Source organism: Oryctolagus cuniculus, chromosome 3 (genome assembly GCF_051225735.1).
Source record: "Oryctolagus cuniculus isolate XC-2025 breed Fujian yellow rabbit chromosome 3, ASM5122573v1, whole genome shotgun sequence".
Classification (NCBI taxonomy): Eukaryota; Metazoa; Chordata; class Mammalia; order Lagomorpha; family Leporidae; genus Oryctolagus; species Oryctolagus cuniculus.
This window is the reverse complement of record NC_142869.1, coordinates 39,086,224-39,103,647: the sequence shown is the minus strand read 5'-3', so window position 1 is coordinate 39,103,647 and position 17,424 is coordinate 39,086,224. Positions and strand designations below refer to the sequence as shown.

Below are 17,424 nucleotides of genomic sequence, written 5' to 3'. Positions count from 1 at the left end.
AATAATGTTGCTGAAATATGGCAATTAAATTGCCTTTGAGAAATGAAACATCTTTTACCCTTAATGAGTGAGGAGAGAGCAAGAAGTCTGCACTGCTGGACCTAGCTGATGACTCATCGTGGTGCATTGCCTTGGACCCAGGCACTTCACAAATGCTTGTGTTGGGAGCTCGCTCCTCTCCAGGGTACACTTGGTGTGTTGGTCACATAGACACCCAGGGTTGATAGGATGCTTGCTCGGGCCCTGCACAGTGTGGCAGTTCAGTGTGTGTGTGTGTGTGTGTGTATTAGCTTTATTTTAATGAATCTTTCTAGTTCATGCACTCATTGTGGGATATGGCTTTTGTGATGATAATCTGGATTAATGTTAGATTATGAACTTTTGCAGTCTGAATCATGGTTTATGTGGTTAGATTTACCAAGCAGTACCCAATTCTGTATATCATCTAAAAATCTGTAAGGCAGTCTTTTATATATATATGTATTTATTAAAATATATATATATTTTTTTTTCAAATCAATAATCTTTTATTGCATTATTAAAATACCACAAGACACAATCTGGGTTCTTGTTTCTGCAGCCGGATAACTTTTAGGTCTTATTCATCAGCCTGTTGAACTGTTCCTTTTTCAGAGACATAGATACCATCCAAAAATTTTCTGATATCTTTATTTTTAACTGTTGTTGCCTGCTGAATCAAAGCAGCTGAATTTGAAACAAGTTCAATGTCATTTCCTTCAAGCACTAATTCATCTTTCTGGGCTTGAGACACTGAACAGGCAACACCTGGCCTCATTCGAACCCTTTGGATGTACTTTTCACCCAAGAAATTTCTAATTTCAACAAGAGACCCATTCTCTTGAATAACCACGTTGATGGGGAAGTGAGCATACACTGACCTCATCTTGTAACGGAAGCCCAGTGTAACCCCCTTGATCATATTCTGTACGTGACTACAGATCGTGCAAACAGTTGCCAGTTCCTTTCTATTTCCCCACCATTTGTCAACCCGGAGCCTCTTCTTTTTCTTTCCCAGGAGACTGAGTTCCACATTGATGTGATTGAAGTCCCTCCGCAGGGTTCCTCTGGGCCCCTTCACAATGACTGTGCGCCCCTTCAGACTGATGTCGACATTTTCTGGGATGTCGACCGTCTGATTGCTGAGAATGGTCTTCATTCTCGCAGTAGATGCGTCAAAGAGAAAAATATATATATATTTAAACATTTATTTATTTAAAAGGCAGAATGACAGCAAGAGAGGGAGAGAGAAAGTGATCTTCCATTTGCTGCTTGACACTCTAAATGGGCACAATGGCTGGGACTGGGCCAGGCCAAAGTCAGGAACCAGGAACTCCATCTCTCACGTGGGTGGCAGAGGCCAGAGTACTTGGGTTATCCTCCATGTTTCCCCCAGGCACATTGGCAGTGAGCTAGACCAGAAGTGAGCTAGACCAGAGATTTGAATCTTCACTCCTGTGGGATGCCTGATGCCCTGTTGCAAGCAGCAGCTTAACTTGCCAGCTCTGAGTCAGTCTTTATTGTCCAAGTTTTTCTGAAATGTAGAATTTTTCTGGAAAATAATTATAAAAATAAATTTGATTTTTTTTAAAGATTTGTTTATTTGAAAGAGTTACATAGAGGGAGAAAGAGAGAGAGGTCTTCCAACTACTGGTTCATTCCCCAAATGTCTTCAATGGCTGGAGCTGAGCCGATCCAAAGCCAGGAACCAGGAGCTTCTTCCAGGTCTCCCACACGGATGTATGGGTCCAAGCACTTAGGCTATCCTCCACTACTTTCCCGGGCCATAGCAGAGAGCTGGATCAGAAGTGGAGCAGCCGGGACTTGAACTGGTACCCATATGGGATGCTGGCACTGCAGGCAGCAGCTTCACCTGCTGTACCACAGCGCCAGCCCCACAAATTTGATTTTGTGTGTTCATAGCAAATCCCTAGGTTATGGGGACCGATGCTGTCTGTCTAAACATATGTATGTGTATGAGAATCATTCAAAAAAATTACTACTCTCAGAAGTGGACATTTAACCTGGTGGCTAAGATGCCTGCATCCCATATCATAGTACCTGGGTACAGTTCCCCACTCCTGACTCCAGATTCCTGCTCATTCAGGCTCTGAATAGCAAAGATGATGGATCAAGTAGTTGAGTTCCAGCCACTCAAGTAGAAGACCTGTCTTTTTTTTTTTTTTTTTTTTTTAAGATTTATCCTTTTTTTTTTATCTTTTATTTAATGAATATAAATTTCCAAAGTACGTCTCATGGGTTACAATGGCTTTCCCCCCCATACCGTCCCTCCCACCCACCACCCTCCCCTTTCCCACTCCCTCTCCCCTTCCATTCACATCAAGATTCATTTTCGATTATCTTAGTATACAGAAGATCAGCTTAGTATACCTTAAGTAAGGATTTCAACAGTTTGTTCCCACACAGAAACATAAAGTGAAAAATAATAGATGATTTTTTTTTAAATGATGATGAAATCAGATCAGACCTATTGTCATGTTTAATCCCAGTGAGAGTCAAGTTGGGAATTGATAGTTTCTTTTCTTTTTTTTTTTTTTTTTAACAGAAGATCAGTTTAGTGTACATTAAGTAAAGATTTCAATCGTTTGCACCCCCATAGAAACACAAAGTGAAATATACTGTTTGAGTACTCGTTATAGCATTAAGCCTCAGTGTACAGCACATTAAGGACAGAGATCCTACATGAGGAGTAAGTGCACAGTGACTCCTGTTGTTGACTTTACCAATTGACACTCCTGTTTATGGCATCAGTAATCTCCCTATGCACCAGTCATGAGTTTCCAAGGCTATGGAAGCCCCTTGAGTTCTCCGACTCTTATCTTGTTTAGACAAGGTCATAGTCAAAGTGGAGGTTCTCTCCTCCCTTCAGAGAAAGGCACCTCCCTCTTTGAAGACCTGTTCTTTCCACTGGGATCTCACTCACAGAGATCTTTTTGCCAGAGTGTCTTGGCTTTCCATGCCTGAAATACTCTCATGGGCTTTTCAGCCAGATCCGAGTGCCTTTAGGGCTGATTCTGAGGCCAGAGTGCTATTTAGGACATCCGCCATTCTATGAGTCTGCTGAGTATCTCACTTCCCATGTTGGATCACTCTCCCCTTTATTTATTCTATCGGTTAGTGTTAGCAGATACTAGACTTGTTTATGTGCTCCCTTTGACTCTTAGTCCTTTCATTATGATCAATTGTGAACTGAAATTGATCACTTGGAGTAGTGAGATGGCATTGGCACATGCCACCTTGATGGGATTGAACTGGAATCCCCTAGTATGTTTCCAACTCTACCAATTGGGGCAAGTCAGCCCGAGCATGCCCCAAATTATACATCTCTTCCCTCTCTTATTCCCACTTTTATGTTTAACAGGGATCACATTTCAGTTAATTTTCAACACTTAAGAATAACTGTGTGATAATTACAGAATTAAACCAGTCATATTAAGTAGAACAGACAAAAAAAAAAATACTATGAGGGATATCCATTTATTTTGAAAGAGTTACAGGGGCCAGCGCCATGGCTCACTTGGTTAATCCTCCCCCTGCGGCGCCGACATCCATATGGGCGCAGGGTTCTAGTCCCGGTTGCTCCTCTTCCAGTCCAGCTCTCTGCTGTGGCAGTGGAGGATGGCCCAAGTGCCTGGGCCCCTGCACCCGCTTGGGAGACCAGGAAGAAGCACCTGGCTCCTAGCTTCGGATCGGCACAGCGCCGGCCATGGTGGCCATTTGGGGAGTGAACCAACGGAAGGAAGACCTTTCTCTCTGTCTCTCTCTCTCACTGTCTAACTCTGCCTTTCAAAAAAAAAAAAAAACAAAAAAAACAAAAAAAAACAAAAACTTAGGTACATAAAGAAAAAGAAAGAAAGAGTTACAGAGAGAGAGAATGAGAGAGACCTTCCAGCTGTTGGTTTACTCCCTAGATGGTCCCAGTAGTCAGTGCTAGGTCAGACTGAAACGAAGAGCCAGGAGCTTCCTCCAGGTCTCTCATGAGGATAGCAGGGACGCAAGCATTTGGGCCATCCTCTGCTGCTCCACCCGGGCCACCAGCAGGGAGTTGGATCAGAAGTAGAGCTGCCAGGACACGAACTGGTGCCCATATGGGATGTAGGCATCGCAAATGGCAGCTTTACCCGCTACACCACAATGCCACTCCTGTAAGACCTGTTTTGAATTCCTGACTCCTGGCTGCAGTCTGACCCACTCAGTCCCAACTATTGTAGGCATCTAGGTAGTGAACCAGAAGATGGAACCCTGCTCTCTGTGTCTCTTTGCCAGCCAATAAAAGATATTTATTTCTTAGAAATTTTCTTATGATACTTTATCTTTTTAATTCTAAAATGATGTAAGACCTCCTGTTCTCACATATTTGTCTCTCTAGGAGCCTGTACATCCAGACCCATATGTCCTTCCAAAGCTCACAGCTATCCTACAGAGGGAACCCACCGAGTAGAATTCAATGTTAACCATACCCAAGATCTGGACAAAGTCGTGTCTGCAGTGAGAGAAATTGAAGGTGTTTCTGTCACTTCTTTTTCTGCTAGGTAAATGTATTTTTCTCTTTGTGTGTATGTATTTGTTGGGCTCTTCTTTACAGCCGTAACCCTTGTACTTAGATTTGAAACAAATCATTTTCCCTGAGGTTGGTGTACAAAGCAGTGTACTTCTCATATGTGTGTGCATCCTGGAGGAGCAGAACTATGGAATCAAATACTGAAAGTGCTAAGTAGCATTTACTGTGTGGGAAGGGACCATACCATGCATTTGCGTGTGAATGTAGTGAATGGCTTCATCTCAGATCTCTGTAATTAGAATGGGATTTGCCTGAAAATTGCCGGTAGATGCCAGCGCTGTCTTGTGTTAGTGTAAGGTTTTCTTTCTTAGTTCCCAGATTAGTGTTCCCAAGCACATGGAAGGAAAAACACATTTAAGTACCTGCTTTAAGGTCAGTCATTTAGGGGTGGGCATTTGGTGGAGATGCTTCTTAGAAAGTCCGAATTCCATATCGGGGTGTCTGGATTCTGTAAGAGTTGGATTGCTCTTGCCACCCCAAAAACGCTCCAAGAGACCTTCTCTCATGCAATTACGAAGGGTTTTATTTTTTAGACTGGCATGTCGGGGCCCCCATCTCAGTACAGGCGGCGGCCTCGAGTAGTCTTGGGTTGGGGTTTTTATACACGTTTAAACAAAGAAAATCAATCATTGCATAGATCAAACAGTGGTACAGAGTAAACAATTGATACAAGTTAAGTGATTTTACAATCAGTTGATTTATGAATATAGGGAGTACAGGATATCGAGTAAGGGCTTGATTAGACATCAGAGAACCATATGGCCTATACAGGGAGGATCAAAAAGCCTCCTATTGCCAAAAGGGAGGGCCACACAACAAACACAACAAGGTTGCAGGAACTGCCTTGATGATACCTAGGAATGCAGCTGAATGGCGATAAGGGACACATGGTGGGGTCAGAGTTCCAGGAGCAAAGAGATAAACAGTGACGTCTTCTATCTTACTCAGGTGAAACTAAGGTTACGTTTACATTGGGGTAATTTACTAACTAACTTTAAAGAGAATGGCTATACAGAGCAAGTTTATCGAGGTCAGGAAAGTTCACCAGAGGAGGGGAGGGGGAGCGGGAGCGGGAGCGGCTTTTAACTTTTTAACCCTTCAGTTCAAGTCCAGCTCCCAGTTCCAGCTTCCTGCTGATGCACACTCAGGGAGGCAGCAGGTGATGGGTCAAATACTTTGGTTTGTACCACCCAAATGGGAGACCTAGATTGAGTTCCTAGCTGCTGGCTTAGACCCAGCCTAGCTGTGGCTGTTACAGGCAATTGGGATGTGAACTGATGGATGGGAAATACCTCTCTCTCTCTCTCTCTCTCTCTCTCTGCCTTTCATGTTAAATAAATAATTTTTTAATAAATAGTCATTTAGTTACTGAAATCTAGAAAGATTTTCTTTTAGGCTAACATATTCTAGTATCTTTGAGAGTCCAAAAAGACAAGTTATACAAAGTTAGGACATAGCAGTTGTTTTTTTTTATTTTATTTTTATTTTTTAATTTTTTTAATTTTATTTTTTGACAGGCAGAGTGGACAGTGAGAGAGAGAGACAGAGAGAACGGGCTTCCTTTGCCGTTGGTTCACCCTCCAATGGCCGCTGCGGCCGGCACGCTGCAACCAGCGCAGCGCGCCGATCCGATGGCAGGAGCCAGGTACTTATCCTGGTCTCCCATGGGGTGCTGGGCCCAAGCACTTGGGCCATCCTCCACTGCACTCCCTGGCCACAGCAGAGAGCTGGCCTGGAAGAGGGGCAACCGGGACAGAATCCGGCGCCCCGACCGGGACTAGAACCTGGTGTGCCGGCGCCCCAAGGCGGAGGATTAGCCTAGTGAGCCGCGGCGCCGGCCTATAGCAGTTGTTTTAAAAACAAACATGACTTTTTATTAAAATAGAAACCTATATTGGCTTTAGAGAATCTCAAGACTTTGAATAGATTTCAATTGTGGACATTTTCTACCATACTGAAATACTATATAAATATTAATGGAAAAATTAGATAAAGCATGACAAATTTCAAACATAAAAATACCCCTTATCCCTTTTACTCGATCCCTCAATTCAGATTGTCTTTTTCTTTATTTTCAGAGGAGTGAGTATCTTTTTTTAAAAAAGGATTTATTTTATTTATGTGAAAGATAGAGTTACACAGACATAGGGAGAGATGAAGAGAGAGGATTTTCCATCTGCTAGTTCATTCCCCAAATGACCTCAACAGACAGGGCTGGGCCAGGTTAAAGCCAAAAGTCAGGAGCTTCTTCCAGGTCTCCCATGTGGGGCATCCTCCGCTGCTTTCCCAGCGGATTGGAAGTGGAGCAGCGGAGACTCGAACTGACACCCATATGGGATGCTGGCACTGCAAGTGGAGGCTTAACCTACTATGCCACAGCCAGCCCCTCTATTGTTTCTTACAGTGGATGTGCTGTAGTGTCTTTAAGCATTCTTATTATTGATGGACTTTCTAGACTGGCTCCAGTTTTTCCATGTTACAGATACTATCTGGGTTTCACTATTAGACTGGAATGCACAGGTGATTCTAATGGTGACAACTGTGCTTCCAAGTTACCTTTAAAAGATGTCCTAGAGTCCTAGAGTTCTGTTATTATAGAGTTTGTGATGAAAACTTACTTGATGCCAGTCATTTTGGAGAGTCCCTAGTGTATTACCTCTCCGAAGCAATCACTTTCTCAGAAGGTGATCCAGGTACCCCCCTTTGTCATTGTGAATAGGATGCTTATTAAAGATGCAGCTTTTTTGCTTCATCCTAGATCTGTGTAATTAGAACGGGGTTTGCCAGGAGATTCTTTTATTCAGTGCTGTTTGAGTTACCCTGTCTAGGGCTTTGAAAAATGTCAGTGTTCTCTGACTCTATTCATAGATGTCTGTTTCACTAGATCTATGGCACTGTCCAGAAGTGTCATTTAAGAAGGTAGCAGGAGATTTCTGGTGCACAGTTGGGTTTAAGAACATGAACAGTGGATTCAAAATGAGGAATTAGCAAGATCAGCATCACTCGGAACTCATAAGAAAAGCAGATTCCCCACCTGGACCTGTGGAACCAGAAGCTTTGGAGAATGTGAATCAGCACTCTGTTTTAATAAATTTTTTGGGTGGTTCTGATGTAATGTATGGTTTGAGAAACACAATTCTAGAAAAGAGATTAGTTTGGGATTAGATGGATTCTGTTGGTAAATCCTTAATGTCTTAAACCTAATTTATTATAGCAGCTTGTAAACTGTGAATTCTTTTAAAGGTTTATTTTATTTAAAAGGTAGAATTACAGAGATAGAGGAAGAGGCAGATCTTCCATCTGCTGATTCACTCCCCAAATGGCTGCAATGACCAGGGTTGGGCCAGGCCGGAGCCAGGAGCCAGGAATTCCATCCCGGTCTCCTCATGGGTTGAGAGGTCAAGTGCTTAGGCCAGCTTGCACTGCTTCCCAGGCGCATTAGCAGGGAGCTGAATTGGAAGCCATGCAGCAAGGACTCAGACTGGTGCTCATATGGGATACCTGCGTTGCAGGCAGTGTCTTAACTCACTGAGTCACAGTGGCAGCCCTATCTGGGAATTATTTAAAATGTATTTTGGCTATATTTATCCTCAACTAAAATGTGATTTATTTTCTAGGACTGATGGTGAGGAACAAACACGGATCAGCCTGAATTGTACTGAGAAAGCTTTGATGCAGGTGGTGGCTCAGCTCTCCCAAAACAGACAACTTTATCAGAGAACTGAAATCCTGTCACTGGAGAAGGTAAAAGCAAACAAAGTTATTTTTACCCTGAATAAAAAGCTGCATTTTTAACAACTTTAAAGAGGTATGATGTCCAGAGAAGCACATACATTTAATGTGTATAAGTTGATGTTTCTTTACTCTGTGTTTGTCTAGCAAACTCATTTGTAAATTGTTAGCTCAGCAGGCAGTTAACTATTACTTAAAGAAGTACAGAGGGGTGGTGAGGGCATAACATACCATGAAAAGAGTTTGGAAAAAGACATTCCTGGAATAGGAAAATTTTGGAACTTCTTCAGGTCCATAGGGTTACAGATTTGATCTCCTCTTCTTGTCTCCCTTTGTTCATTCTTGTAACTTGACGGCCATTTGTGTGATGATGACTCCTGTATCTGTACTTTCCAGCTCAAAATACTTTGTTAGGTAAAAAGGCAAAAGAACCCCGAGTTCCAACTACTTTGTGGGTATTTTCTTTTTGCAGAAACAACACATATTTCAGATCTATTGTACAGAAATATTGACCTTGTCTCCACCTCACCCTTTATTTATCCTTTGTGGTTTTTTTTCCCTATGCCATTGGTGGTATCATTGCCTTCCTTATTTTCCCAAGTTTCCACAATTCCTCTCTTGCTTCACGAGTGTAAAATGTCCCTCCTCCCCGTTGGCTCTGCCCTCGGAGTCACTGAAACTCTGCCCTTCCCTCACTGAGAATCACTGGTGTATTAGTGGTGTCCTTACAGGGCCCCTGTGTGGGCAGCCTAGGCTGTTAACTGATCCTGAAGCCTGGCCTCAGCCTCACCTCCTTCCCCATCATGTGCTCTGCAATCAGCCATTTTGTACACTTTCAGATCTGCCCTTACGATGTGTGCTCTCATGCCCCTGCCACCTTTGTACATTTTCTCGCTTTTGAGAACACCTTTCCACATAGCCATCCTATCCCCGTCCGGCCACCCTGCACTTCAGGGTTCCCCCTTCTGAATTTGTTTTTGATTTTTTTTTTAAAGACTCATTTATTTATTTGAAAGGCAGAGTTGCAGAGAGGCAGAGGCAGAGAGAGAGGTCTTTCATATGCTGGTTCACTCCCCAGATGGCTGAAATGGCTAGACCTGCCCCGATCCAAAGCCAGGATGGGTCTCCCACGCAGGTGCAGGGGCCCAAGGACTTGGGCCATCTTCTACTGCTTTCCCAGGCCATAGCAGAGAACTGGATCAGAAGTGGAGCAGCCAGGACTTGAACCGGCACCCATGTGAGATGCCAGCACTGCAAGCTGTGGCTTTACCTGCTATGCCACAATACTGGCCCCCTTTTTTTTGATTTTTAAGATCTTTGATTGCACTTCCACAACTCATTTGGTCATTCCTTTGCGTTCCCGTAATAATAGCACCTGTCTTGTATACTCTCAGTATGATTATTTAAACATCTGCCCTCCTGTGAGTCTGTGAGCCCCTGGAAGTCAGAATGTTTTTGTCTACTTTGTCAGCCTTTAGTGTGGAGTTTACTTTAGCAAGCTCACAGAGTACATGCTTTATTGGTTTCAGCATTGTCTGTTTGTCCTGTAATTTTTTTTTAGTGTTAATTGACAGTGTTTCTAACTTCTGTTTCTCTTCAGCCTTTGCTTCTACATACTGGAATGGGACGATTATGCACCCTGGATGAATCTGTCTCCTTGGCAACCATGATTGAGCGAATCAAAAGACACCTCAAACTAACTCATATTCGCTTAGCTCTTGGGGTAGAAAGGACCTTAGGTAAATAGAGCGCCTTTATTTCTCTAATACACCTCATGGTAACATTGGGGAAAAGTGCAACATTTGTTTTGTTTTTATCTTTTTTTCTAAAAGATTTTTTTTTATTTGAAAGGCCAAGTGACACAGGGAGAGATCTTCATCCTCTTGTTCACTCCCCAGATGGCTGTAACACCTAGGGACACCTAGGGCTGGTTCATGCTGAACCCAGGACCCTGGAGCTCCATCCAGATCTCCCATGTGGGATGCTGCGTCAAAAGAGCTTGACCCACTGCTGCAATGCCTGCCCCTCCTGGTTTAATTATCGACGTGAGCGAGAAGATGTTGGAGCCCCTGGGAGATGACTGGTTTACTTTCGCCCTTAGGAGGGATCAGGTTCCCCGGTGGAACACATCTAGTTGGCTTAAACGATAGGTTTCTTTGTCAGTTATACTAGGCGTTCATTTCAGGTCATCGGGGAAGTCTGTTCCTTGTAGACTGGTCAGTGTTGCAGGGAGAAAGAGTTTTAGAGGTTCTTAAACCATCAGCTAAAAATTCCAGGCAAGAAGGAGAAGCATTTAACCTAATGGTTGAGACACTGCTTATGGGCAGAATTGCAGCATGCCCCAGGACTCAAACCAGCACTCTCATGGGGATGCTGGAACCTCACAGGGCAGGCTTAGTCCTCTGACACGCTATTTCTCCCTTCTGTGTCCTAGTAGCTGCACATCAACAGTTGCCTTCATGCAGTGGGCAAGCAGACGTGGCAGTTAAGATGCCTGCCGCTGCTATCAGAGTGCAGGGGCAGGTGCCCGGCTCTAGTCCCGCCTCCAGCTCCCTGCTAATGCAGCAGTGCTGGCTCAGGTCACAGCGTTGCAGCCACCCGTGTGGAGACCTGGATCTCCAGCTTCTGCCTTGATTTCAGCCCAGCTTGGGCCATTATGGACATTTGGGACGTGAACCAGCAGGTTGGTAATTTCTCTCTCTCTCTTTTTTTTAAAAAAAGATTTATTTATTTATTTGAAAGAGTTACACAGAGAAGGAGAGGCAGAGAGAGAGAGAGAGAGAGAGAGAGAGAGAGTGTGTGGGGAGCAATCCGGACTGGACTGAGTTGCTGGAATTAAGACTTATTCTATGCATCTGCTCTCCCACAACATGGCGCTGGGAGAGAAGTAAACAGCTTCCGCACAGCTGCCTCCAGTTCAACCAATAAGCTGTAGGACTTGCTACTGATTGGAGGAGAGCAGCGTACTCGGCGTGTGGGCAGCCGAGTTAGGATTGGCGGAGGAGGACTATAAAGGAGGAGAGAGACGGCATGCACCAGGAACATCTATGGGGAACATCTAAGGGGAACATCTACCTGAGGAACACCTGTGCAGCCCCCAGAGAGCCGGCCGGCGGTGTGCCGCTCCCCTGCGGAAGTGGGGAATGTGGCCAGGGGGAACTGCCCTTCCACGGAGGTGGAAGGGACAGTAGCCAACCCGGGAAGAACCAGCAGCAAACCCGGGGAGGGCCGAGCAGACGAAAGAACAGCGCAGGGTCCTGTGTCGTTCCTCCACGAAGAGGGGGAGCGACAAGAGAGGTCTTCCATTCTCTGGTTTACTCCCCAAATGGCTACAATGCCAATCCGAAGCCAGGAGCCAGGAGCTTCTTTCAAGTCTCCTTTGAGGGTACAGGGGCCCAAGCACTCGGGCCATCTTCTACTGCTTTCCCAGGCCATAGCAGAGATATAGATGGGAAGTGGAGCAGCCGGGTCTCGAACCAGTGCCCATATGGGATGCCAGCACTGCAGGCAGTGGCTTTACCCACTGTGTCACAGTGCTGGCCCTGGTAATTTATCTCTTTCTCTTTGTGCTTAGCAAATAAATAAAAAAAAAAAAATTTAAAGCTGCATCAGTAGTAAAACTTACATCAAGAGGTGTTAGTTAAAAAAATGACTTGGCACAGGGCTGACAGCAAATGCTAGCTGTTGTTAGCTATGTGATTGTTATTATTCCTACTTACAAAGGTGAGAAATTGAGGTTCAGAGACATAAACTTGTTCAGAGTCCATGGTTAGATCAAATGACTCGCTGCAGGGGCTTGCGCTATGGTGCAGTGCGTTAGGCTGCCTGCAATTGTAGCATCTCATATGGGCACAAGTTTGAGTCCTGGCTGCTCTGTTTGGGATCCAGCCACTGCCAATGCTCCTGGGAAAGCAGTAGAAAATGGCCCAAGTGCTTGGGTCTGCCACCCACAGGGGAGATCAGATGGAGTTCCAGGCTCCTGGCTTTGGCCTGGACCAGCCCTGGCCATTGTGTCCACTTGGGGAATGAACCAGTGGATGGATCTCTGTCTCTCTGTCTGTCTCTCTCTCTCTCTCTAACTCTGCCTTTCAAATAAATAAATAAAGCTTAAAAAACAAGCAATTTATGGTAGCTAGTTTCCAAAGAAAATGGATGGCAGATGTGGGATTTTACTTTGATCCAACCCCAAACACCCTATGCTGCCAAACAGGAGTGACTGATAATAATATATTAATTTCAGAAACTTAAGTACGGGGCTGGCTCTGTGGCATATAGAGGGTAGAGCTTCACCTGGAGTGCCAGCATCCCATATGGGCACCAGTTTGAGTCCCAGCTGCTCCACTTCTAATCCAGCTCCCTACTATGGCCTGGGAAAGCAGTAGAAGATGGCCCAAGTCCTTGGGCCCCTGCAGTAGCATGGGAGACCAGGAAGAAGCTCTTGATTCCTGACTTCAGATCAGTCCAGCTCTGGCCTTTGTGGCCGTTTGGGGAGTAAACCAGCGGATAGAAGAGCAGTCTCTCTCTGCCTCTATAACTCTGCCTTTCAAATAAATAAGTAAATCTTAACAAAAAAGAAAAGAAACCTAAGTGCTTAATATTAGGATTTTGGCTCCAAAGTTTATTATTTCACTCTTCAGAGGAGGCTCTTTGAGGAAAATATGCCCATTTCATTTAAACAAGTATGCCCAATTCATAACCCTTACCTGCTGCTGAGAACATAGAGTCGAGGATCACCTGCCTGTGTCCCACTGTTGTCTAAAGACCTGGAGGATCTTTGTTTACCCAGCAGCATTGTGGCAGCCTAGAGTTGCACCGCAGTATGAGCACTCTTCAGTGGCTCATGGGTTTGTGCAGCCACATCCAAAGGAATAATCTGCCTGTCCTGGATTAGCTGTATAGTGCCAAAGAATGTTCTGTTGGCCTATATTAAAACCTGGTGGTTGGGGCCGGCGTGGTGGCTCAGTAGGTTAATCCTCCACCTGCTGCGCCGGCATGCCCTATGGGCTCCGGTTCTAGTCCCGGCTGCTCCTCTTCCCGTCCAGCTCTCTGCTGTGGCCCAGGAGGGCAGTGGAAGATGACCCAGGTCCTTGGGCCCTGCACCCGCATGGGAGACCAGGAGGACGCTCCTGGCTCCTGGCTTTGGATCGGCGCAGCTCCGGCCGTTGCAGCCATTTGGGGGGAAGACCTTTCTCTCTGTTTCTCTCTCTCTCACTGTCTGTAACTCTATCTGTCAAATAAATAAAATCTTAAAAAACAAAACAAAAAAAAAAAACCAGAAACCTGGTGGTGGTGGTGTTTCTAATTAAATGAGCATAGTTTGTTGCACTGGTGATGGCACCCAGAGTGAGATGTGTATTCAGGATTCTTGGTACAAGTTACAATAGTACAATGGAAGGGAATTGCAAGCACTGCTCTCGTTTCCTTTGTCTTCAAGAGTCACGTGTTGAAGTTGTGGCCCTGTGTGCTGGTTCTGGGAGCAGCGTCCTGCGGGGTGTCGAAGCCGACCTTTACCTCACAGGTAGGGCAGCTTTTGGGTCTTTTCTTTCTCAATGCTGGCTTGTTTTTTAGAAATTCAAAAATAGCAGATGTTAGGATAGTGCCTAGCACGTAGATAGTATATATTTTTTAATTTATTTGAAAGACAGAGTTACAGAGAGAGGTAGAGAGAGAAAGGTCTTCCATCCAATGGTTCACTCCCCAGATGGCCACAACGGCTGAAGCTGCGCCAATCTGAAGCCAGGAGCCAGGAGCTTCCTCTGGGTCTCCCATGCAGGCACAGGGGCCCAAGGATTTGGACCATCTTACACTGCTATCCCAGGCCATAGCAGAGAGCTGGATCGGAAGAGGAGCAGCCGGGACTAGAACCGGCACCCATATGAGATGCCAGCGCTTCAGGCCAGGGCGTTAACCCGCTGCGCCACAGTGCCAGCCCCAGATAGTATCTTAATACCTTCTTAACCTTAACTGATAGGAAGTAGACCAGAATTGAGGACACATTGTATTCACTGTGGAGAGAGGAAACCATTTAACAATTTATTATTAGATTACCTCAAAAAGTTATGTACTTTTGCCATGGGACTCCATATCCCATTAAGTTTGCAGGTACCAAAGCCATCTTACTACTTAAAGTGATCAGTTTAATTCATAATTGATCATAAAGATAAGGATTAATATCAAAGGGATCACATAAATAAGACCAAGTGTCTGCTAATAATAATTTATAGAATTAAAAAGGAGAGAATGATCCAACATGGGAAGCAGGACACACAGCAGACTCATAGAATGACAAGTGCCCTAAACAGCACTCTGGCTCAGAATCAGCTCTTAAGGCATTCAGATCTGGCTAAAAGGCCCATGAGAGCATTTCAGGCATGGAAAGCCAAGACACTGTGGCAAAAAATGGCCTACATGCAAGATCTCTGTGAGTGAGATCCCGGTGGAAAGAAGGGGCCATCAAAGAAGGAGGTACCTTTCTCTGAAGGGAGGAGAGAACTTCTACTTTGATTATGGCCTTGTCTAAATAATGTCAGAGTTTATGGACTCAAGAGGTTTCCATGGCCTTGGCAGCTCATGACAAGAGCCTTGGGTGATCAATGACATCATAAATAAATAAGAGTGTCAGTTAAATCAACCACAGGAGTCCCTGTGCACTTGCTCCCCATGTAGGACCTCTGTCCTTAATCTGTTGTACTATGAGAATTAACGGTAAAATTAGCTTCAAACAGAACGTTATACTTTGTGTGTCTGTGTGGGTGCAAACTGTTGAAATCTTTACTTAGTATAGAGTTGATCTTCTGTATATAAAGATAATTAAAATCTTAATGAAGAATGTGATGGGAGAGGGAGTAGGAGGTGGGATGGTTTGGGGGTAGAAGGGCAGTGTAAGGGGAAGAACCGCTATAATCCAAAAGTTATACTTATGAAATTTGTGTTTATTAAATAAAAGCTTTCTATAAAAAAAAGTTATGCTCGGGTGGGCATTTAGCCTAGATTCAGACCTGCTAAGACCTGTATTCCATATTGGAGTTCCTGGGTTTGATGCACAGCTCTGCTCCTTATTCCAGCGTCCTGCTGATGTGGACCTTGGGAAGAGGCAGTGGTGATGACTCAAGTAGTTGGGTCCCTGCCACTGCTGGGAGACCTAGATTGAGTTCCTAGCTTCAGCCCAGCCTAGCCCTAGCCATTGCAGGAATTTGGAAGAGTGGATGGGAACTTGCTCTCTCTACCTCTTGAATTAAAAAAAAAAAAAATTTACTTTTCCGACTTCCAGGACCAGCCTCTACAGCCTTGACTCGCTGGCTGTTCCCTTGGCCACTTCCATGCTCCCCCGGCCTCACACCCCCATGCCTTACTTTCTAGCACATCCTCTTACTGAGGCTGCTTCAGAGTACTGAGCTGTGCCATCTGAGCAAGCCTCATGTAATTGCTCTGGACCGATACACTGAAAGGATACGTAAGCTTCCCTGTTTTCTGTTCTTTTGAAGATAGGAGATTTGTATAAGCCTTCAAATTTGTACCAGATTGAAGTAAACTTTCAATATATAGGCAGTTTGAGTATCTTCCAGCTTGGTGTGTAACTATTTTTAAATCAATTTTAATATTTTACTTAGAATTTTAGACTGCTAGAAAATCTCCAAGAGTAGCTTACTTAAGTTACTGATGGCTTTATTGTGCCACATTGGTACATTGTGCGTGTATATGTGTACATACTCATATACATATGTAACATATACATTAAAATACATGCGGTATGTATAATATATATATTTGTGTTCCCTGGAACCATTTGAGAATAAGTTGCAGATACGACCCTTTATGCTTCCACATATTATGTGATCTCGTGAGAATGACACGTTGTCTTACATGGTCACAGAACAGTGGTCAGATTTGGAAGTTTAGTACTATTGAGCACTTACTTGATATTCAATGGATCAGGAGTTAACAGCATTTCCTTCTGATCCACATCCAATCTTAATCACACTCCGCATTTGGTTGTTTGTCTCTAGTGTCTGCGGTCTGGAATGGGATAGTTCCTCAGGATTGTCTTCATAGCATTGACATTTTTGAAGCATATCAGCCATTTGCCTTGTGGTTTTCTCAATTTGGGGTGTGTGGGGAGCAGCCCGGACTAGACTGAGTTACTGGAATTAAGACTTATTCTATGCATCTGCTCTCCCACAATATGGCGCTGGGAGAGAAGTAAACAGCTTCCGCACAGCTGCCTCCAGTTCAGCTAATAAACTGTAGGACTTGCTCCTGATTGGAGGAGAGCAGCGTACTCGGCGTGTGGGCAGCCGAGTTAGGATTGGCGGAGGAGGACTATAAAGGAGGAGAGAGACGGCATGCACCAGGGAACATCTATGGGGAACATCTGAAGGAACGCCTGTGCAGCCCCCAGAAAGCCGGCCGGCGGTGTGCCGCTCCCCTGCGGAAGTGGGGAATGTGGCCAGGGGGAACTGCCCTTCCACAGAGGTGGAAGGGATAGTAGCCAACCCGGGAAGAACCAGCAGCAAACCCGGGGAGGGCCAAGCAGACGAAAGAACAGCGCAGGGTTCAGTGTTGCTCCTCCGCGAAGAGGGGGAGCGACATAATGGTGCCGTGACTCGGATAGGAAACCTAGGACAGATAGCAAACTTAGGAGGGAAGAAACGGGAAGAACTGGGAAAATATCGGAGAGAGAGACTAGCAAACAGCCTAGGGAAAAGCCGGACGAAAAAGGTGCCGGAAGAAGCTATTGAAAGCCTAGGCATAGACTCAGATACGGACTACGGGGGGAAGCTGGGAGAAATCTCTAAGGTCGAAAGTGAAAGTGAAAGCTAGAACAAACAGACTCGGATGCGGACTGTGGGGAGAGGCCAGGAGAAATGAGGGAGGAATATTGTTGGAGGAAAGCTTGGGGAAACATACCGGGTAGAGAAAAATGTTAGGGAAATTGAAGCCGCGGGGGGCAGGCCAAGGCGGAAACGAAAGCCACTTTGGGATTCTCAAGTTAGCCCGGGAATAGGGGGCGAAAAGTTGAAACCAGAAGCTGAAATGTAAGCCAGATTGGGATCCGTCTGATTAGCCCGGGGAGCAAAGGACGGGAAGCCAAA

At 44.9% G+C, this 17,424-nt stretch overlaps 1 protein-coding gene and 1 pseudogene across 21 annotated transcripts in view; one reads left to right on the top strand and one right to left on the bottom strand.

The window, feature by feature from the left end:
• Window positions 1-17,424, top strand: part of NIF3L1 (NGG1 interacting factor 3 like 1) — a 51,351-nt gene that overhangs the window by 2,574 nt on the left and 31,353 nt on the right. For 16 of the 20 annotated variants that reach the window (XR_016231959.1, XR_016231957.1, XR_016231962.1 and 13 more), the window contains 4 exons: window positions 4,409-4,571; window positions 8,218-8,344; window positions 9,933-10,071; window positions 13,767-13,850. Coding sequence is in view for 11 of the 20 variants with exons in the window: in XM_002712443.6 (XP_002712489.3) it covers window positions 4,409-4,571; window positions 8,218-8,344; window positions 9,933-10,071; window positions 13,767-13,850 (513 nt within the window). In the remaining 9 variants the exon portion in view is untranslated. The remainder of the gene's footprint in view (window positions 1-4,408; window positions 4,572-8,217; window positions 8,345-9,932; window positions 10,072-13,766; window positions 13,851-17,424) is intronic. The other 4 variants (XR_016231963.1, XM_070070416.2, XM_070070417.2 and 1 more) reach the window with 1 other exon arrangement.
• On the bottom strand, window positions 504-1,204 carry LOC149127318 (large ribosomal subunit protein uL6 pseudogene; annotated as a pseudogene). The gene has a single exon (XR_016231964.1). The product of XR_016231964.1 is annotated as a large ribosomal subunit protein uL6 pseudogene (transcript).